The 23,410-nt window shown below is 40.7% G+C and overlaps 1 protein-coding gene across 1 annotated transcript in view; it reads left to right on the top strand.

Annotated features, from left to right (window-relative positions):
- Nucleotides 1-23,410, top strand: part of LOC138288100 (carboxypeptidase A2-like) — a 41,017-nt gene that overhangs the window by 9,131 nt on the left and 8,476 nt on the right. Inside the window, exons 2-7 of the mRNA XM_069229330.1 lie at nucleotides 5,273-5,345; nucleotides 7,420-7,554; nucleotides 12,248-12,346; nucleotides 13,208-13,309; nucleotides 18,738-18,839; nucleotides 22,317-22,427. Coding sequence (XP_069085431.1) covers nucleotides 5,273-5,345; nucleotides 7,420-7,554; nucleotides 12,248-12,346; nucleotides 13,208-13,309; nucleotides 18,738-18,839; nucleotides 22,317-22,427 — 622 coding nt within the window. The remainder of the gene's footprint in view (nucleotides 1-5,272; nucleotides 5,346-7,419; nucleotides 7,555-12,247; nucleotides 12,347-13,207; nucleotides 13,310-18,737; nucleotides 18,840-22,316; nucleotides 22,428-23,410) is intronic.

Raw genomic sequence — 23,410 nt, 5'->3', positions numbered from 1 at the left:
ACGTCCCTGTAACCTGTGGTTTTGTAAGTACAGTTCTATGTTTTTTTAATTCTGTTTCCTAACTATAACTTCCATGTAACTATATATATATATATATATATATATATATATATATATATATATATATATATATATGAGTTTGCCTGGCAACCGAGTTGTCTTGCAAATTGAAAAATTCAGTATAATATGAATCCAGCCAGAACTACCTAAAAATCATAAACAATATGTTTACAAAAGAGGCAGTGCAAAACATTTTTCCACCCATTAACCAGAACTATTTACATTGCTCAGCTGCTTCCAAGGGGATCAACTCTTCATTCAGGATACAACACAACAAGCCACTATTACTTAAGGAACAGTTCCCATTTGTTACATGGGGACCAAGAATCCTCCTGTTTATACTCCTTCTGATCTCACTGCTTACGGCAGCTCACAGCTTTCAGTAACTTCAAAGTGAAGAAACAGTAGTCTTTTTTAAATTGCGTATACTTCTGTTTAGGGGTCTGATGGGGCAAAATATTAAGTTTGTTTTGAGTTTATCATAGTATCTATTACAGTTATTAATTATGTATCCAACTCGTTCCCTATTAAATATGTTATTTATAGTATATTTGAAGAGCTTTACAGATGCAAATATCAGAAATAATTTGTAAAGCTCCACTGGGAGTGTGAGGATTGGTCCTCTATTGGTCCATACAATTTGATCTAAAAGATGCTATGGTTATGTTATGGCACACACATACCACTGTTTTTTAAGTGTCCACCAGAGTTGCTTCAATGCATGGGTTTTTGGTCCTGGGTGACCACTGATATAAATGTAAACATAACTGTCCAGAGAAAATGCAATTTGGAGGTTTCGAGATTTCAGGGTTCAAAACTACCAAAGGTTGGCCTTACAAGAAACATGTTCAGATATTTCCTGGAGGGAAGGTGGTCTTCTATGGCCCTCAGAGATATCACAGGATTATTCTAGAGTTATCTGAGAGACCTAACAAATAGGCTGTGGTTTTATGGATTCTATTGGAGGTCCTTTTTCATGTTGTTATAGTATCCCATCTGAGTCAGCACCAATGCACTGACAATGTTTACTTCACCTTTACCAGTTGTGTAATGTACCTGCTATAGTAAAAAAAGATTCCAGTAAGAAATTAATTACAATATTTTTTGGGTGGGTGATTGCCCATTTCAAAGAATAATCACAGTGCTTGTCAGGGTCAATCCATCAAGTCACTACATTAACCTGAGCACAACCTCCCCACTAGCTATGGCACAGAGCAGTTAGGCTTAACTTACAACTATGTGTAAGGTAGTTATACAGTATTGAAACAGTAATAAAATCAAAATGTCAAACAATAAAAATCCTAAACTCAATTAGAAAACTAGAGTAAGAATTAATAAACAAAATGACAAAAATCCAATAAGGGGTACCAGAGATTTGAATGTAAATGATGTTAAAAGGCGCTAAGTGGAAATGATAGTCTGTTATTGCAGTAGACTGGAACCTAGGCTCAGTTTTATGCTGACTACAATGGAATGTGGGTTGGATACACCAACCAGGTTTGCCCAGGTCAAATATTTTACCTTCTGACATAGTTCTATAAGTCCCAATCAACCAGAGGAGTAAACTTCCAAAGTGCCCTAGGACTTCAGGAGAGGCACATAGAGACTCATAGGGTGTCATGCACAGGCCAACAGCCCGGACCAGTCCAGGTTCAGTTGCACTGGTCATCTTGGTACTTCCAGAAAAAGGCTACTTTCAGCTTGTTGTCTGCCTGTAGCCACACACGAGGTCAGGCAACTGACCCTTGGAGCTCCCTTCTTTTTCCTGGGTACAAGAGGTAGGAGGTCCAGTCCTTCGGGTCTCCTCTCAGGTCACAAACAGCAGGACCATTCTTCATCATCATTCTTCAGTCCTCAGGTCCAGACAGTATTCTGAAGAGAATGCATGGTAGTGTCACATTTATGCATTGTACTAACTAAGACAGGCAACAATGTTCCATTCTCATCCTGTACATGTATACATATGTTTTCAAGTGTAACTACCATACCGCTTCTTAACTCACCTGCACAGCAGTGGCCCTTATTTAAAAGGTGGGCTCTGGTGGTTACATTTCAAGTCTATTTGAAACAGAATCCTATGAATGAGATCATATTAAGGAGCCTTACTCACAACAGAGAACTACAAAACAGGAGATCCAAAATAAAATTGTTTTTTGCAAGTCAGAACTAACCTTATGGTTACAATTGTTTGGCATTACATTGAGCACTAATTTATAACAATATGGAGAAACTAAAGTTTTAATGTTAACATAATGATATATAGGCATACCGAGCTCAGTTTCCAAACAAAAAGCTGACGTGTATACAATGTAATTAGTAGACTAGAAAATATTTTCTTTGCAATCCTATTTGTTTCACAATGGATTATGCTTCGTAATAGATTACTTTTACTATTAAGTTTGTGGGTTGGAATGCGTTATCCCAGAGATAATGAATCTGATTTAAATTGAATTATAATGTCGCTGATGGGAATCAACTACATTCTAGTTAGTAATGTAATATAAAGCATGTGAATTATATATGTGCGAACAATGTCTTGTTGTATGATGTTGTTTCGGAAAACCTTTTCGATAGTATCGTAGATTTGTTTTGAAAACTAATATTTCTGCTTTGAATGTATTTGTGTTTTTCACTGTGTTAGAAGCCTCTGTACAATAAGTCATGAATACAGTTCATAAGAATTGTGATTAAATATGAAGTCAAGTTGACCCAGGGAAGCGGCATCTGTGTGTCAAAACAAGTTTTGATGTCTGCAACCCTCTGTGAATTTTATATATTGAAATACAACATATTGGTTGCGTTACTCTAGTTGAGGAGAGCACTCTATTTTAGTCACATTCAGAAAACTCGTATTTATTTTACTATTGTCCCACTACTGATGTATATTGTGCTTACCCTACATGGTCAAAGTTCTTAATAGACTTATGTCACAAGGTACCTTTCTTTTATTCTGGAGTTTAACTGCATTTGTAGTGATTTTCAGCCCAATGCCAATCCTTTTTGAGGGATAGAATCAGCTGTCATTAATATGAGGCAAGAAGCACTACTTTCCTTGAAAGAAGGTCACTCAGATTTGTTCATACTGATGGACCTATTGCCAACCATAGACTACCTGGGTGCTCCTCGCCAACCTGGCGCATTGTGCCAAGAAGAGAGGTACAACCATCACTTTATATTCCTTCCTGGGGGATTTGGCGCATCAGGTTAAACTGGGCACCTTCATTGCCTTCAGTCCAATGGTTTAACACAAGGATCAGCTTTTTTCCACAGCCACTTCAAAGCATAGTAGTTAATACTAGCTGAGATCATTGAATTGCACAGCATCAGATTTCAGAGAAGTACTGACAATACTACATCTAAAGTATTGTTTATCAGAATATAGAGTTAAAAAAATATATTGAATTCAAAATATCAGCTGTATTCCTTCAAGGCAAGTTTATATAGGTATTGTATAAAGGTAAGTATCCTAGAGAGTGCCTATATATATATATATATATATATATATATATATATATATAAAAAATTGTCAAGGTACATAGATGTGTATTTAAGAAGGGTAAACCCATACTTATCTACATAAGCTTAGCATGACAAGACTGTGGCATTCACTATTCCTGGGACAATGGTTTTGTAGCTCTGTATTATTTCTGAAGCTCACAGTAAGCCTTCTGCCACTGACAGTTATATGGGTATGGTCTGGCTGCGATCCAAGAAGACTAGATGAAACAAAACAAGCTCTGCATCAAGACTCCCAAGCAAGTGAGTTTTCTCATAGAAGTGACTGCTCCTCCCCAGATGCCCTCTAGCTCACCATCATCCAGGTGTACTCTTCCGCAGAAAATACAGAATAGGCAGAACCACGCAGTCGCTTTGGTTCCAGGATGGTATTCATCCAACAAGCCATTGTGGGATACAAGATCGTCTTCCTAAGGGGAATACCTATGCTGACCTTCATCCGATGGATCACATTTGTCTTTGTGGTAGCTACAATCAAATTGAATATTGTGATTCTGTCTATTCTAGGCTACCAACTTAACTCAGTTGCAAACTATAATGAAATCACAATCAAATGACATGCCTCATCTTGGGACTGTTGTTTTGGCCACATCGACCCAGTGCTGAAAGCCATACACTGGCTATCAATAGAGCATTAAAACAAGTTACGACTCAGGGTACCTTCCCTAAGCTCTTGCAGGTTTGTTAAAGAATTAACATGCCATATTTTTTCTTTAAAACTAGGGCCCGTATTTATACTTTTTTTGTGCCGCATTTGCGTCGTTTTTTGACGCAAAAACGGCGCAAACTTGCAAAATACCATTGTATTTTGTAGGTTTGCGCCATTTTGCGTCAAAAAGCGGCGCAAATGCGGCGCTAAAAAAAGTATAAATACGGGCCTAGATGCCTAACATTAAAAATCCCTTAACCTTTTGCCAACCAACCTGCCAAATACAAGCAGCATTTTTACCCAGCTCTCATGGGTATAGAATGGAGTTCTGTAAAATAAATAAACAGGATATCCTCTAGGTTTCTGTAGGCTACAGCTAGGCCATTGAGTATTCCCTTGGAGGGTGTGTACCAATATTCGGATTATTGAACTGGTTTCCCACAAAGAACACTGCGTAGGGTTATAGGTGATAAGTAGAACATGATTGGGGGGTCAGTTTTTTGTGAAATCCTGTAATTGGGATTGTGTCTTAACTCTCCCAGTGAATTGTCCTTTGTGTTAAATGGTGTGGGTTAGTTTGGCCACTGAAAGTTGGCAGAGATACTCGCAACTGTTGGGGCTGTAAAGTGCTGAACATTATTCTGATATAAGTATATTAGTCTCTTTTACTTTCCAACAAAATACATTTCTCACTGAAATGCCGTGACACTGCCTTTTTATCAGCGGGTGGAGGTACCTTCTGTGTTCACAGTGTTACATGCTGAACTGGATGATTCATCTCAATTAATCCTGGGGTGCTTTGTCAAGTGCTGTTGTCGCTCTTCTTTGGGCTAGGTTTTGGGGAGAAAGGTGAAGGAATCTTCTTGCATTTTCCTTTATCGTACAGTTTGTATGTTGTACAGGTGGTGTGGTCGAAGGGGAGAGGACGTATATGGACTAGCAAAACACCTCAGTACACAATTCACATGTATGCAAGTTCCTTTGAGAACTTTATCAGATCATGTGTCCATCATGTGTTGTATCAACATCTATTTTTTGTGTTGTCAGTGACCAAGTCCTGAGGATCCGAGCCAGCACCGATGAGCAGATCCAGCAATTGCTGTCCTTGGAATCTCTCCAGGTATGTACCGTGCCTTTCATTGGCAATAACAGCACATTCCTGTATCCTTATGATCGGTCTGGTACCAAACTACAAAATGTGTGGAATTTGCAGACTAGGGCAGGTCGTTCATCTGGAGATGCTGACAGTCACCAAGAACCTTCTTTCCTTTTTCTACGGAGTATGTATGTTCTTGAAGGAAGAAGAGAATACACTGAGTAAACGGACACACAACAGATGTGACAATGTGGGCACAAATGCAAATGACAATGACCTTGATTGTGGTTCATGGAGGCAGAGGTGGTTATATATATTTGGGGACATACGTGAAAGGAATGGCCCACCATCTTCGAGCAGGGAAGGTATGTATCACACATGCAGAGCTCAGCGAAGTGGTGCCCTGAGGTTATACGATCCTCGCACAACACTTGGACCCTGATACTAGTATGAGATTGGGGAAGGGCCACAAAGGAGTCAGGTGGATAGAGATTGAGACCAACTGAAATTTACAAGTCAAGGGTGAAGGAAATGTACTTAACTGAACACACTGGACACTAGCGAGGCATGATATGTTAGGTAGTATTGCCTCGGATCGTTGCAGGAGCAGGCGTAAAGCAGAAGGGGCCGATCAACCTTCGAGATGGGCTTAAGGTGTGGGACCAAAGTGTAACTTCTTACTCCAGCTTGCAGTTGAAGTACTGAGGGTGAGTCTTAATAGGGATTTGGAGTCTGCACGGCTAGGGCTCTCAACAAGGTTGATAGGAATGAGCACGTCTTAAGTGGTGGGCTGTGCGTGGAAGGCAGGGTTAGGGTTTTTCTGAGATGTTGAAAACAGTAATAAGGAAAGCACAAGGGCCTACCAGAGATGATAACACCTATTGACGACCTGCAGACAGGTTGAGAAAGGCAGCAGAGAGGTAGCATAACAGTTCCTGGAGAAAGTGGAAGTAGCAGAGATACCTATGATTTGGGATTCCTGCTGCGCTGTAGTGGCAGGTGCAATGGGACAATACGAGGATCGGGCTCTAAGTTAAAACATGTCTACGTGGGAAGCACACAACTCGATTGGACTGTGCGATCGCACATAGCACAACTGTAAAAGCCTTGGGATGAGAAAAAACTATTTGAGTATGAGGGGAGCAGGGGGTGTAGCAAGAAGTTTAGGGCGTGGGGGGAGAGGGTTATTGCAGAGCTCACAGTCAAAAGGATTTATTTTTTCCAGAAAAGGTGACTTTTATTGCAGTTGGGTAAGAAGAATTGGTGGGAGTAACTTAAGCCTCGCAGTAATGGTTATTTTATTTTATTGTTCATAGATCTTTTCATATTATAGAATAATTTTCGAGAAAGGAATATGTATACATCACATGGATTAGGCATAAAAATTAAAAGGAGCTTCCTATAGAGCATTCGATACATACGTTTCAAGGACAAACTGTGCAAAAATGAATATTAAAGAACTTTAAATGAAGAAATACAGCGACACTTAATTACATTCTATAATGAAATATGCATTGTTAATGGAGTTTCACGAGTCTGCATATCCGAGATTGAAGGAAAAATTAAACAGGAGATAAATTAATCTTATTCGATTCCATAAACTTCCGGGATGTCCCCAAACTCCTTTAAAAACCACTAGAAGTTAAAACACACCAAACTGTTAAACAATATATAGGATAGCTAAAGCAACATGCTAATCGTAATAACCACTATCACCTCGGAACCTGCATGAACAAAAAGCTTAAAAAATATGGAAAATATTTCCTGAATGAGTTTACCCTAGTGTAAATACCAGTTTTCGAGTTGCAAAAGGTTTTTACTGCTCCAAATGTAATTATGTTGGTTTTTCGACCTAGGACAATGGACGCTTAGTGAAAAGGGGGAAATTCTACTACTTAAATAAACATATCGACAAGTAGAAGCCATCTGTAACCGGTATCTCTTGCAGGCCCAGTCATGTTTAAAGTGAAAGGTGAAATTCGTGTCTTGAGTGATGTTTCTCTTCACGTGACGTCCCCGTGAGAGTTTGTTTGGAAATCTTGGTATTTGTTTCGGAATGCTTATTCCAAAGTCTTTCTCTGTTCCTCCTCCATTAAAGCTTGACTACTGGAAAGCCCCAAGAAGCGTGGATTCGCCAGTGGACGTCCGGGTGCCCTTCCCGAGTGTGCAGAACGTGAAAGCCTTCTTGGAACACAATGGCATCGAATATGAAATCATGATTGACGACCTGCAGGTAGGCGCGGATGTGAGCAGATGACTGTTTTGGGGGTGCCACCGCTAGGCTGACCAAGCATAATGACATCCATCCATCTGGACAACAAGTAGTGACCCTCAGAGACAGATTATCCTGTGGAGGGATTGGGAGATCCCTAGAGCCACTCTCCCATCACCCACCCCAACACTCACACTCTGCATACATCTGTTTACTCTCCCTCCCACCTACACATATACTTCACACACTGGGCCATTCATCCATTTATCCATCTGCCCACAGGCTCGCTTAAGGAAACAAAAAGCTTTGACTAGCTTTTCTGATGCCCATCAGCACCGTTCTTCAATCTGGAGAGGGACAGTTGAGGCGATTCACTTTACAGTCACATTATATAGGTGTCTCATTAATTTATTTGTGCACTCCATCATCCTTACTTAGATCTTCTAGCCACTCATCTACCTGTCCATCCTTCCACTCACTCAACAAGCCATCCATCCACCCTTCCACCCACTTATCCATCCATCTTTTGGGCAGTTGGTGGGTCCCTCCGACTGTCCGTGTCTGTGCGTCCGTCCATCCATTCCTCCATCGGTATACTAAATGTCAATCTATCTGTTTGTCTTTCCACCCTTCCCTCCATTCATTCACCCCTTCATGATACTCCATCAACCCATGATGATGCTCCATCAACCCATGTTTCAAAGCGTTCTACCTATGCAAACATATCTCCATTTACTGTGCATAGGGGCATCATCATTCATCTCTTGCCACAGTGAAGACTTCCCCTCTCTTATAAACTTGTATCTGCTTTAATGGGTTTGGGACTGACACTACTGAAGTACGTGCGCACTGAGCAGGGCCGGTTTGGCTGTACCGGGCACCGGGTATTCCCTTGGGAGGCTGAAAGGGTGGGGGCCGGTTTTGTTACTGGTGGCCAGTTTTGCAATGGTGCGGCAATGATTTCCCTTAAAAGGACAAAGTCTTGTTGATTCCAGATAGTGGAGTCTTATTTCCACCTTCAGCAATTCATTAAATCAGTTCAAATAGACATTGATCTGGTGACAAAAGTCAATTTCAAAATGCTCCTCATAAATATTGCCTACATGTTTCGACCTCACTGGTGCAGCCAAATTTGAGACAGTCTTGCTAGGGCCATATGGTTGTCAATTACTGATTATCATTGGGTTAAGAGCTAATCACTGTTCCTGTTATGTGTATGTATAGTTCCTGGAGGTGTGGCGCACAGGGCCTTGTTCTGCAGCTATGAACATCCCCACACCCTATGTGACGCTAAGGGTTGAAAATAGGCCTGCCTGTTTTTTGTAAGACCCAACAGTGACTGTTTTGGCGGCATGCCTGGAGGGAACCCGGGTTAGTTGAGATCTGTGTACAGGGCGGACTTAATCCTCTTGGTGTCCTGGTGCGTTGGCGGGGAAGTTCACAACCTGAGGGAAATATTCAAATGCAGAAACATGTCAGTGTGAAAAAGAAGCAAGAATAGTTGCTCATCCATCATTTACATTTAATAATGTGGTAGGGGAACACCAGTAAAAACCATTTACAGCTCACCCGCACACAATATTAATATAGGTCTGACAGTTTAGCAAAAGGAGAACATAAATGGTGACAAAAGGGATATAGCGTCACCCAAACTAGGGAACCTATAACCATGAAAATATACAACCAGTAGTATTCCGGGGTACTTCACACTGCAAGATGTGGAACCCACTAATAAAGCACTAGATTGCTGACGGTTCATATTGCACATGAGTACATTAATGTATATTAATTCCATAAAATGTTTGGCTATTTGTGCCAGTAGTTTTGTACTTCTTGAATGTTTATGTCTTCTGATGGCAATCATACAACAGGCCTTTAACGCAACTCCCTCCCTCTTCTTGTGTTAGCTACACATGTTGCATCTGTTCAGTATGTGTGAGAAAAACATATGATGTCCCTCCTGTTACTGCCACCTGCCCTTTACCTATACTTGTACTTGTGTTAGAGAAGGTTGTGCTGCTGCTGTCTATGTTGTACCTTTGTTGTGTTATGAAGCTTGGTATAAAACTCTCAGCTGCACAGAAGATAAAAGAATTGCATTTTCCAAATCATGTTATAATGCAAGATTCGAATTAAAGAGTGAACCCATATGAAATATGTGAGCAGATTTTAAATTTGTTTTTTACTTGTGAAACAAGCAGTTTTTTAAATGGACTATACAACTTTTAGAACATAGCTGGAAAGTGGTTTCATGCCATGTCATATTTACCAAAGGCACTAAAGCCTAGTTCCTGATCGGGAAAAAGATAGCACTAATCTGACTATACTTCCACAACAAGATTGAGCGCATCTCCAGATACAACTATCTAGGTATATGATTGGACGATCGGGCTGGCCATAGGAGGGAATTAGCAGCCATGAAGACTACAGCCATAGGATTAAATACATCCTTTCTCAGGCTACTTAGCAAACTGTTGGGCCCGTCCCTCAAGCCATTCTTACAAGTGGTCATACCCAAACTAAATGTTGACCAGATAATCTTCCATGGGAATTGCACTAAATGGTTAGTTAGATACGTCTCAGTGCCATACATAAAGGCAGCATTTTAGATCACTAGACAGCTCATCACAATTCGAAATGCGCCTAGAATTAAATCCTTTTCATCAAGAGTGTATCTAGTGAGCCTTCTTACAGACTAGTGTGCAAAAATTAAAGCAGCTCCAGGATGAAACTCTAAAACACCCACTGTGCCAGTCAGTCAAGGTCGCAGAAAATAACAATCCACGAACCAAATAGACTGTTTTGCATACTTGCATTTGGAAAGAATCTGCAATTCGACTTTACCAGCTAAAAAAACAAGAAAAAATGTGTTTAAATGAGCAAAATTAATATCTCTAGCAAATGACTAGATTACCTAAACAAAAGAAACATATTTGGATGATTCTAAGTACGTGTGAAAATAATGCAAGAGAAAAATGCTGGAATTTAGCTCTCAGCCTTGAGAGTAAAAGAGGGCTAATCCGAGCAAGACTGATGGCATTTCACTGTGACCGACCGCGAGGCGAGAGGGACATCACATGTCGCCTCTGTAAAATCGGCCAGGGCTCATTGCTCCACACCATTTATATCTGCCATGGGGCGGGGGTTTGAAGTAGAAATCCCTAGGGCAATCTTTTCTGTGATGAACCCTCAGGTATTGTACTGGAGCATTGAAAGCATGCCTTAGTGGAGCGGATGCACAGTTAACTGGCAGCCTTTTAAAATTTGTTGACGAAGTGATGAATTAGATTAATATATCTTTGTTTCCTAAACCCCCGTTTGTTTTTATTCAAAACGCTTGATTTTTATTAATGATTTTATTTACATTTTGTTGCAGTTATTTTAAATTAATGTGCAATAAACACTTCAAATTCTTATATAACACCTTTGGCCAATTCTGTTTTTTAGCCAACAGCAATTTGCTTGCTGGGATTGTGCGTTCCGAGTGAGAGTGCTAAAAGCGAGACTACAAGCTCCACAATGCAACATACTGTTGACTGAAAAGCGTAGAATGGCAGATGGGATCATATGTCATCGTGCTACATGGTAGATTAGTGACATGCAGAATAAAATATAGTTTCTGGGTTTCAGTATGTTTTTCGTGTAAACATCCCAGCCCAATCGTGAGAAGACATAGAAAGTTCTTCAGATAAAAATGTGCGCATCTCACTGCTAAGTGGTTAACATCAACAGTTCTTGAAGTGTCTGAAGAAAGGAAAGCCAATGCGCTGCCACTGTGGTGCCCCTGCCTTGAACTAGGTGTTGCAGGTTCTACCCCAGGAGGGTTGCTAGTGCATAAAATTCTGTGGGAAAATGACAATTTTGTGATTAATGGACCAAAGGGATCAAAGGTGTGACAGGAGAGGTTGGGAGATGGAGTAAAGGTTGAATTTGGCAGTGAGATGAGTGAAGCTGGGCAGGTTCTAGTGGGGAGCATGGTTATCACGAGGACATCATTGGAGCAAGATGGACAGGGAGCAAATTCCTCATGATGACTTTAATTTTCCCAGATTACGCCAGATGCTACAAAGGAACCTGACACAAACTAAGCACATATTTGGAGTGAAGTGAAATAGGACCATCTGTAATAGATGAAAGGTCCAATAATCTAACTAGGAGTGCTTCAAATATGATGAATTCCAGTTACTTAGTTACTAATGGTTTCTTTGGGATCGGTTTATGGGCCTGTAGGTTTTTAGACATTCAGCAAAATATACATGCAGCAAATAAAGTCAAACTCTACATAAAAATACTAAGTATGTTCGTATTGTTGGTGTAGTTGTTGAAGTTCAGATGCAATATTTGTGGCTATAAACGATTTAACCAAGAGGGTGAGCCATTTTCCCACAACAAAGGATTTACCTTGTGAAACCTTTTTTTTGAGAATGTTATTGCTAAAATGTTTCTTGGAGAGATCATTCTATCTCTGGATCCAGGTTTTGCTGCGCTTTCATTAATGTTTGCAAAGTTTGAAAAATACTTCTCAGAGTGGGTGTATATGAAGTTTGCAAGTTTCCCATATTATTTAAAAATACCAATGAAATCCCTGATCCAAAAGGTAATGAACTAAAATGTTCTCAATGACAGTTGATGAAATGTGCATAAGGCCATTTTCCATCAGGGCTGAAACAGGACAAGAGGTTTCTCACAGGTCTGTCACTCTTTCAATTTTTAGACTTTGCTGGATGAAGAGAAGGAAGAGATAAGTTTCAGTCAAACACTGGAAAGCCGTTCAGGGACCTTCAACTTTGGAACATACCACACCTTGGACAATGTAAGTGCTTTAACCCTCAGATCCATTCACAGGAAGACTGGCCAACAGGGTGGAAAGGAATTTTCTTGAAAATTGGTTCATTGAAAAAACATGCAGGGCTGCAGTAGCGCAATTTGTGTGGTAGATGGATCTAGTGTGGGAGCCAATAAAAAATTGATACAGTTTTGAAGATTATGTTAGACCTCTATTGCAACCAAATTCTGGCCTTTTGTGTAATCAATCGAAAGAAATTTAGAGCCGGATTGGAATCGTTCTCTATCTATAACTCCCTGTGTTTGCACAAGCATTTTGTTTTTGCACTCAATACATGTCTGTAGTGATTCCCATGTCAGGATCATCTTAGACAGGCAGCACTTTTAAAACAGTATTTTTGTGGGTGATAAATTTGACGATTGGGGAAACCAGTTATCATCATTTCAGAAATTAACCTGATCCTCAGTTAAATTTGCTATAGTTGCTTTGACATTTTTTTAAAAATCCAGGTGAAATTATTTTATGGGAGTTACATCACAAAAGATAACTGTATTCTCCTCTTACCTGTACTTGTGGACCCTCCACACAAAACCTGTCAAGAATAACAAAATCTAGCACTATTTTATTCTTGTCAATTTTGATAATGATAAACACAGATTCAAATATTGCTAAGAAATCAAGAATGTGAGTTTAAAATTGAAATACAAACAACTATGAGACTCATTTTAAGTGACTGAAAATAGTGTACTATAGTACTATTGGTCCTATATTGGTGCTTGCTCCCATTGATTCAGTTTTGTCCCCTTTATTTCCATGCTTCATATAAATACAATTAAAACATAAAATGTGTGAAGCAAACAACATTCTGTGTATTATTCTCACACCTAGATTTACAAAGCCATCGAAGGGCTGACAGCAGCTTATTCTGGATTGATCACCAGACAGCAGATTGGAACTTCTTACGAAGGCCGTCCTCTCTACGTGCTGAAGGTTGGTTTCTTGTACATAGATTAATTCTTCAAGAAGGTGTTGTTTTAAGAACTAATAATACACAATGAGAGTTTTAGGTGCTCCTCTGGAGGAAGTGGAGGAGGAGAATTTTCCTTAAACTCACACTTTATGCATTATATTACATACTTAGCCCATTAGTTGGCACCTTTGCTCCAGGTGTAGTCCAAATTCACTCCATCCTTTTTTTCACTACCACCCTCAACCTTTAATGTTCTGTCTTTGTGATATGCCTTACTACCTCTTCTTATTCATTACTTATGTTATATGCTGGTGCATTGCTTACGCTATGATTCTATTCTTTGCTTATACCTTGTCTGTGCCCTGCTTATGTTAGCACCCTCTACTCTGCTAATTTCCTCTACATACCTTCTTTATGCTCCATCTATGTCTTATATTTATTATTCAAGTAAAGAAGGATACTTCTCAATTCGTTGGTCTCACTGTTGCCAGGTATGTTGTTTCAGGTGCTTTTTTTTGCCTGTTCCATCAGAGGCTAAGGTTAACCCCTGTCTTGTAAGTACGTGGAAGCTAATCCTAGGATAATGAAGGCCAGCAGGAGAGAGTCATGTGCAACTTTCTTCAGATGGTGGGAATAATATTTGTGGCCCAGTTATGTCTCATGTCCACATGATGTACCAATCCCTATCCACGCATAAACACAATATAGAACACTAATAATGCTGAGTTGACACAATAGCCGGAGCAACTATATACAGCTGGATAGAAAATTTAAATAGGCTGACTCCACCGAAGAGTTTACAATATTTTAAGAAGCTGATGACTGCACATGCAGGGGATGTTGGATCTAAGGTGGAATCATGAAAAAATGTCTTTGCTCTGGACATAGGGATTCCATAGCTCCTCTAGGACTTAAAGGAAACAGACGCGGACCAACTTGGAGGCTGTCACATAGAGTATGATGTTTATCTATGCATCTTTCAGGTTGAGACAGTATGAATGCATGCAAGCCTGAAAATCACTGTAGATGGCCTGAAGCCAGCTGATGTCGGAGTTGATATCACTTTTATTTATGAAGCTGCAGAACTAGGTGTAACAACAACTCTTTAAAGGGGAACAGAGAAAAATTGAACATCATAAATGACAAGCATCATCATCAAGGGTCACTAAAGCTAACTGGGCACATCTCAGATGTTATGCGTAGATTGGGTCCAACCCCATTCACCTTCCACGCCGGAATTCAGGATGCAAACTAGTCAAAAATGAAAGCAATTAAATGTCGTCCTGAAATGGAACAGTGAACAGCCTTTCCAAGACTTGAAGGGTAAAGTAGATGTTTTAAATTCCCTCATTACATAAGAAATACTGCCTCCATGAGCTTAGCTTAGTCATTAAGATTTGGGGCTTGTGAATCTCACATTTCCCAACTGAAAAAGCAGTGACCTGCAGGGTGGAGGGGTGAGACAACCAAGGTTTGGGACAGATTGTTTCCATGAGGAACAGGGTCAGTACTGATTTGCATTATGTGGGTCTCTTATAGAGAGCAATGATGAGTTGAAATGCTATTCCAAATTACTGCAACTGGTTAGTTTATTTGCAAGCATTCAGCCCATCTACGTTTGGGGGGTTTCCAGTGGTATGTCTAGTAACCAGAGATTGGCACAGTTTTCTAAGCCTACTAGATCCCTGCCCTGGGATCACTTATTTTAAATGTATTTTTATTGCATGCACTCTTTTTTGTCTCTGCTATGAGAAGCAATGATGGTAGTTATCAAATTGGTGCATGTAGGCAGGGCTCCACATTTTCAGTCATCACCTGTTGCTGATAATTTTTTCAATTGACTGAAGGCCTCATGTACAATGGTCAAGTGACAAACAGAGGTAGATGCACCAGCAATTAATATGGCAAACCGAACCAGAGTCGAGCCAAGAGCCTGGCTGGGCTCTAAGATTCTTTGCAAGAGCCAAGCCCTGAAATTGTTTTATATATATATATATATTTTGCAAAATTCAAAAGAGTGTATTTCTTTCTTATGTGGAAGCATTTCACCTTAGTTCATCCGATTAAATCACTGCATTGACAGACATTTTTAAAAGTGATGGTTTTTAAACATAAACTTCAAAATATTCATGGCTCGACTCTCACTGACAAAGCAATTAGTGAACTAACAGGCAAACTAAGAGGCAAATCAGTAGTCCTGTAAACCTTAAGGGCCATATTTATACTTTTTGACGCAAAACTGCGCTAACGCAGTTTTGCGTAAAAAAATTTAGCGCCGTCTAACGCCATTCTGAAGCGCCATGCGGGCGCCGTATTTATTGAATGGCGTTAGCCGGCGTTAGCCGACCGGCGCTGCCTGGTGTGCGTGAAAAAAAACGACGTACACCAGGCAGCGCCGGCGTAGGGGAAAATGGCGTTTGGGCGTCCAAAAATGGGGCAAGTCAGGCTGAGGCAAAAAAATCGCCTTAACCCGATTTGCGCCATTTCTTTACGACGCCCAACCCCCATTAACATGACTCCTGTCTAAGCAAAGACAGGAGTCATGCCCCCTTGCCCAATGGCCATGCCCAGGGGACTTATGTCCCCTGGGCATGGCCATTGGGCATAGTGGCATGTGGGGGGCACAATTCAGGCCCCCCTATGCCAAAAATAAATAAATAAAATAAATACTTACCTGAACTTACCTTAATGTCCCTGGGGTGGGTCCCTCCATCCTTGGGTGTCCTCCTGGGGTGGGCAAGGGTGGCAGGGGGTGTCCCTGGGGGCAGGGGAGGGCACCTCTGGGCTCATTCTGAGCCCCCAGGTCCCTTAACGCCTGCCCTGACCCAGGCGTTAAAATCCGGCGCAAATGCGGGGTTTTTTGCCCCACCCACTCCCGGGCGTCATTTTTGCCCGGGAGTATAAATACCACGCACATGCCTGGGAGTAATTTTTATAGATGGGAACGCCTACCTTGCATATCATTAACGCAAGGAAGGTGTTCACACAAAGAAATGACGCTAACTCCATGAACTTTGGCGCTAGACGCGTCTAACGCCAAAGTATAAATATGGAGTTAGTTTTGCGTCGAAAAAAACTACGCAAATTCGGCGCAAACGGAGTATAAATATGCCCCTAAATGTTTCATAGAGACCTATTGTAGATCGAACAACATTATAGTCTATTAAATCAACATTAGAGGTGTTTGGACAGCGCACATCCTGAACTCAAGTATTTAAAGGTGCTCTCGTTTAAGAGATTAAAGAAGAAGGAGGCTCTGTGAAATAAAATGTTTGCCTTGGAAAACACATTGTGCAAGCATGGAATCAGGGATTCCAGGTTATCTGGTTTCACATTTTGAAATTCAGCTACCAGATATATATTTCTGTCTCTCTCTTGCCTGTTTTCAATCAAATATTTTTTTTATTATTTTATTCTTTTATTCCTAATATACTACTAGAAACACTAACACAGATGATCTGATTCAGGCCTTTAGACCCAAATATCAAGCTAAGAATGCATTTCTTTTTGGGGGGGTGTCACATCCCTCTGAAGCCATACCCCTGTGTATTTCTTTCATTTGGTCGGTAAGAGCTCAAAGAGTGAGGATTACTGCTGAGATCCCTTTGTGCTTGACCCAGAGGTAAAACCATACCTTGGACATATTCGCCACTGACCTTTGACTGCTCAGGGGTGCCAGGGAAAATAATGAGATACCCATGCAAAAGTTTTAGGAGAATCTTAAAATATCACATATGGATGCCTTTCGTACGGTTACAAAAGGGGCATTGGCTAATAGTAAGTTTACCAGGTAATGTCATGTCGCCAAGAATGCAGTACACCAGTCCCGAGCTTTGTCTGGTGTGTTAGTGCAATTTGAAAAACTGAAGGGAACCAGGACAACACTTCCCCGAATGCACTCGATTGTAAAACGAAACACCAGGAGTAAGGGCATTTGGTTCTTGATGAATTGGAGTCTTAAAAACGCCCTAACTAGGAGATGCCAAGTAAGGTGTGTGACCGCCTTCTACCACCCCACCACTGTAGTGGAGTACCAGGAGTAAATGATTCCACACAGCAGAGTGGTTTGTGGTATTTCCCCTAATCTTGCATAGTCCTAAAGCCCTTCTCCCACCATGAGGGATTGATTTCTGAATACAAAACATATCCCACGTCACGTGGGTGTGAATACAAAACATATCCCACGTGGGTGTGAATACAAAACATATCCCACGTGGGTCATCCTAACATGCATTTTCACCAAAATGCTTTTGCTTTTTTGTAGTGTCAGCGAAAACACCTTTGGTTAAAATGACCTGTCAGTGCAGTGGCCACTAAAAACAAGCATTTGCAATGCAATGGGTCTCACGTTTGCTCGAGTTAAGCTATTAGTGTTGCAAATTCCTAACTGGACTTTTCTTGCCACATGCATTGAAAATGAAAAGTAAAACAGTTGACAAAAGGAAACCAATTCCTAGCACCACAGCCGCCATGAGCGTGAGCACGAAGTAGAGACACAAAAGGGAAAAGAAGTTCGCTTGTAGTCAAAAGAAGAAGGTTGATGGCCAAGATGGTAACAAAGCTGCCCCCAGGAGGGGCAAAAGTAAAGCATTTACCAATGATAACAAAGGCTTTTTGAAAGGCAAGCCCACGAATGAGTGATAGTGGCAGGCGTGTGATGGGCATGGTTAAAAGCATTAAAGCGCTTGAGTGCTCGACCTAATAACATAGGCTGGTGGAGACAGGATCGCTGCCACCTCAGCTGACCCACTACAGACTACATCTCTGTGTGTTTCCTCCTGTCATCATCGACTGCTAAATGATGTAATACTACGCAGGACATGGAATTGTATGGTATAATTTCGATTGAGGTTGCAATGCTCTGCAAACTATATGCAGGGGTGTAGCTTGGTCTGTAAAATTGGGGGGCGAGGGGTGAGCTGCAGATTTCCCAACAATCACGCTGGCATATAATGTTGAGATATATTATACAACAAGTTGGCGCACATGAGGGGCTTAAGGGTAGCATAAAGGGAGAAGAATGCAGATTGGTGGGAGCACTAAGTAAGAGAAAGCACAGCATTTTGTGACATAATCAACATTTTTTAAGTATTTCCAAACAGATTAAGGGAGAGTGTGTGTGCGTTTTTGTTTGTGTGTAAAATTCCTGGTGAAATCTGACATGATGCCCGACCATACCTGACTAAAAGCCCCTGTACCCAACTATTTATCACAAGATACCTTGTTAGGGGGTGTAACAAACTACACGCCTGACTACATGGCTTTGGTGCCATTTCATGCATATAAAAATGTATGTTATGTCTTGTTCAGGTCAAGTTAATTATAAATGTGCTCGGCCAGAAGTGAATAGGCAGAACTGTTGCTAAGTGACAGGTTGGGTTTGGAGTCCCTACGGGTAAGGTTCCTTCATCACTCTGCAATGTAACACTGTCTACATCTGCTTTACAGTTCAGCACAGGAGGCAGCAACCGTCCCGCCATTTGGTTAGATGCTGGCATCCACTCACGGGAGTGGGTCACCCAGGCTACAGCCCTCTGGACCGTCAACCAGGTAATGTCATATGATGCAGGGGGACCACAGGTGATTCTGTGGGGTGGGTTGAACCTGGTGATGTGCAGGACTCAATGCTTGTGATGTGAAGCTTGTGATATGGGAGGTGTGAACTGTATGATAGAGGGGAGTGGCGGTTGTAATGGAGAGCAGTGAGGCAGAAGGTGGAGAGGAGTGGGGCTATCTGTCGGGTGGAGTATATTTGGATATGCAGTGAAGCGAGATATGCAGAGGAGAGAAGCTGGCGATGTAGGGGAGTCATCTGAATATCGAACAGAGAGAAGCTGCTGATAGAGTAGGGTGAAGGCAAGCTGGAGGTAGTGATGCGTGGAGGTGGTGTCAAGCAGACGAAGGAGCAAAGGTAGTGGAGAGAGGGTGTTGGTGGAGTGGATGGAGGTTGGTATTGAAGTTGAGTGTGGATGGGAGTGAGAATGGTGATCGAGTTGGGTCAGGCTGGTGAGTGGAATAAGTCTGGTGATGGATTGCGGTGATACTGCTGGTAGAGTGGTGTGGTTGTGCTAATAGAGTGAAGCTGGTTATATAGTTTAACTTAAGCTGGTGATGTGAGGGAGAAGTGATGCTTGTGAGGTGGGAAGGAAATGACGCTCGAGTTGTGGGGAGGGGTTAATACTGTGGATGTGGGGTAAGCGAAGCTGCCGGTGAGGGGTAGAGGAATCTGACATGTGGCTGACACTCCTTATTTATGGTATGCCAGTCTTGTTCTCATCAGAACAAAGGCATGTGCTACTGCTTGTGTTATATGAGGGCCCAATCATGTCTGACCTGGCCCTTCTGCCACACTTGCACTTTCTTGTTGGACTGTGGATCAGGATGCTGCTTCAGAACAGGATGGGCTGCCATGACCGAACCATGCTTCATAGCTCCATTCTAGTTGTGGTTTCCTGCTGTGTAAGGCTGGTTTGAATATTTGTCAGCGGCAATGTTTGTTTCTGGAAGATCCTGGCCTTGATTTCCAATATTGGAAATCCACACCAATGATTTAAGTTAATGGCCAGTTTTCTTAGAATTCATAAAGATCACAAAGAGTTCCAGGAGTAAGGGACTGTCGCACTTCCCATGAATAAATGTTAAGACATCTGGATGTGTAGAAAGTGCTAAATTCTATGTACAAGTTTAACACATTGTTCATTTGCACTGAAACACGGTTTTATGCTTCTTCATGGAGAAATCAGTTCTCTTACTCCTTCACAATTTTGGATGTTTTCTGTCGGGAAACATCCTGAACAACTAGGTCCTAAACAACTACTTGCCTAAACCACTACTGCTAAACAACTAAAATGTCTCTACAACGAAGTACTGAACAACTACTGTCTAAACAATGATTTTACCTGAATAACGATTGCCTGAACAACAATTTTTAAGGTACGTTTTTCTTTTTTTGATGGTTTATTAGTTGTTTAGTATTGATATATATATATGTATGTTGTTTAGAATTTATATATATATATATATATATATAAATTCTAAACAACTAATAAACATTTTGAATTTATATATATATATATATATTTATATATATATATATATATATATATAATATATATATAAATTCTAAACAACTAATAAACCTTTAGAATTTATATATATATATAAAAATTCTAATATATATATATACATATATATATGTATATATATATAAATTCTAAACAACTAATAAACCATAAAAAAAAGAAAAACTTACCTTAAAATTTGTTGTTCAGGCAATCGTTATTCAGGCAAAATCGTTGTTTAGACAGTAGTTGTTCAGTACTTCGTTGTAGAGACTTTTTAGTTGTTTAGCAGTAGTTGTTTAGGCAAGTAGTTGTTCAGGACCTAGTTGTTCCATCACATATTCTTTTCTGTCTTCTTTCCACCTTGTAATTTGATCTACTCCTGCCCTCAATAGTAAACCCTCAATGGTTTCAGAGTGAAAAATGGCATCAAAAACGTGTGTGGGTGTGCTTCAACTTTTGAGTGTGGAACTGCCCTGAGACGCCTATAACCTACCTCTGTGAGAGTCTCACATATAAAATTACACTATCTTGATGTCATTTTAAGTCTGAGTAGATCAGCCTATGAGTCTAACTTCACATTTTTTTTAATCACTAACACACTGGCTTTTGTAAATAAAGATATTTGCACACCTAAGTGAAATACTAGTGTCCAAATACTTTTGTGTTTAGGACACTAGATGTAGAATCCTAGAGCTTTATGAGATAAAGCCCGCTATAGTGTACATTATAAGGATATTGCCAGTCACAGACCTTTGAGTTGACTTGACATATAGTTTGAATGTACAGCTGAGAGTATTTTATACCATATAATACATGTCAAACCTTTACATTTCTCCTAAAAAGCTTAAGTACTTGGTCTTTAGTTCATAAGATACTATGGTTGCCGCTGTACAATAAATGAAGTACCCTTAGTGAGAAATTAAACACAACAGTATACAGCAAGTAATTTGCTGCAAAAATATTTTATAAGCAGTATAAGGTGTGTCACATTCAGAAATGGATGGTGTGTGAATGTTTGGCAGGATGCTTTTGTGTAATGAAATACACAAATATGAATTTCTCCTTTCGGCTCATTTCATAGACACATAGTTCAAAAGAGCAGTAAAGCTACTTCTACCATTCCTTGTCATTGTTACGACCGAAACTGTGATTCAGATGAGTGATCCTTTCACACTGTCTGGAGACCCAGGCAGTAGAAATGAAGACATTACAACTCGACTGTAATAAAGTATTAACATATGATGGAGAGCATTTCAGTCCTTATACTAAATGTCCACACCATTTCCCTTCCTCCCAAAAAGCTTAAATCATTGGTCTATTACTCCTTTATAAGAAGGAGTGCTCTTGCTGGTGCGTGGAATTCAGAATCTATAGCAAAATTAAACACATAAACATGAAGCTAGTAATTTGTTGAAAAAACATATAAACAACTCTTTAAACAGGTTAATATGTTATTTTTTAAATGGGTTGCAGATCATAAGATGTAGGAATGTGCAGAGATGTTCTGGCTTTCATGTCAAGAACTAAGTTGTAAACAAATTAACATGTTGTCATGCATCTTTCTGCTAACAACTATCTATCTGAGGGAAACTTGTCACCAGAGGTGCTAAGCTAATTCTCCGTTCCATTGTTTGAACACAAGTCATAACTCCGCCATGTGATACTTTCCTATTGTTAGCTGGCTCTGGTAGAAGGCATTGTAACATCCCAACTCAACTATAATAAGTTCAGTAGATTAGTTGTTTTCTTATTACAGATGACTAGAGATGTCCCAACTAGGCAGTAATAAGAAAATTGGCGCTAGGCTTTTATACAAGGATTGCAGACTTCCATGTGTTGTAAGCAAACTAGAGAAATGTTTTATACTATATCATAGGATTCTGTGTGTACTAAAATATTTGTGTGCATGAAGTTAATGAGCTGTTCAAATCTTAATACTGGTGTTCACTTGTTGCCTGTGCAGCTTGCCTCTCAATACAAAAGGGACGCTTCCATCACTTCGCTACTGGATCAAATGGATGTCTACATTCTTATCGTCACCAATCCTGATGGCTACGTTTACACTCATACAGATGTAAGTACTGCCAGAGTTCCAGTCATTGAAATGTTCCAGTAGGCTTTTTAATCCCAAAAGCAGCTGTATTTCCATACCTCTCCTCAAAGGGAGAGGAGAGGAACAGAAGTACCCTAGTATTTCAATCAATCAAAAAGGATTTGTAGAGCGCGACTATTCACCAGGGTCAGATTGGTATCACAATTAGGCCCGGGCCCTCCAAAAAAAGTGTCCCACAATCCCAAATCGTTAATATATTTTTTTGCAGTTTTATATAGTGAGAACTCGTCCCAAAGGCATTGGAGCAATTACCATGAGCACCAGCTACATTGCACAAGATTAAATTCTTTTTATTTTAGGTACGGAGATTCAGTTATTTGCCCAGAATCACTGGATGTTGAACTGATGCCAGTACGCGAACGTACTTCTTCAGTTCCAACGTCAGCAGCTTTGAGACCATAATGCTACATCCCAAGTTTTTCTTCACTAGGAAAGGTGACCTCACGACAATGCCTAAGCAAACACGCCTCCACCCCTCCACCAAGGCCTAAAAAACACTGGGACAAAAGGTGACAACACTTGGCCCCTGATGAGGCCAGTTCTGTCACTCAGCTCTCCCCAGCCCACTTTAGCCATGGGTATGACCTGTCAGGGGAGGAGGTACAAAAAACACAGGGCTGCTGTTGCTACTCCACGGGAGTAGATAAGAATCCCCTCCTCCCCCCACCCCCGAGTCCCTTGCACATTCTCAGACCCCCCACGCCTACCATTGTCTGAAAGTGGTGGCCCAGCAGGATAACCGCTTCTGGGCTGGGCTGGCCAGATGAGGCAGGGGGCCGAGGTGAGAATATCCTTAGGGCCAGAACAACACCTGCCCCCCAGCCTCAGTTTGACAGCATGGCAGGTGGTGCCCATGATACTAGTGACACATTATAGTGTTCTGGTGGGGACCGGGGAAGACAATAAGTCTCTGTGGGCAGGTTTACAGAAGCCCTAAAGAATCG

This window comes from Pleurodeles waltl, chromosome 4_1 (genome assembly GCF_031143425.1).
Source record: "Pleurodeles waltl isolate 20211129_DDA chromosome 4_1, aPleWal1.hap1.20221129, whole genome shotgun sequence".
NCBI lineage: Eukaryota > Metazoa > Chordata > Amphibia > Caudata > Salamandridae > Pleurodeles > Pleurodeles waltl.
The sequence above is the reverse complement of the archived record's forward strand: the minus strand, read 5'-3'. Positions and strand labels throughout refer to the sequence as shown.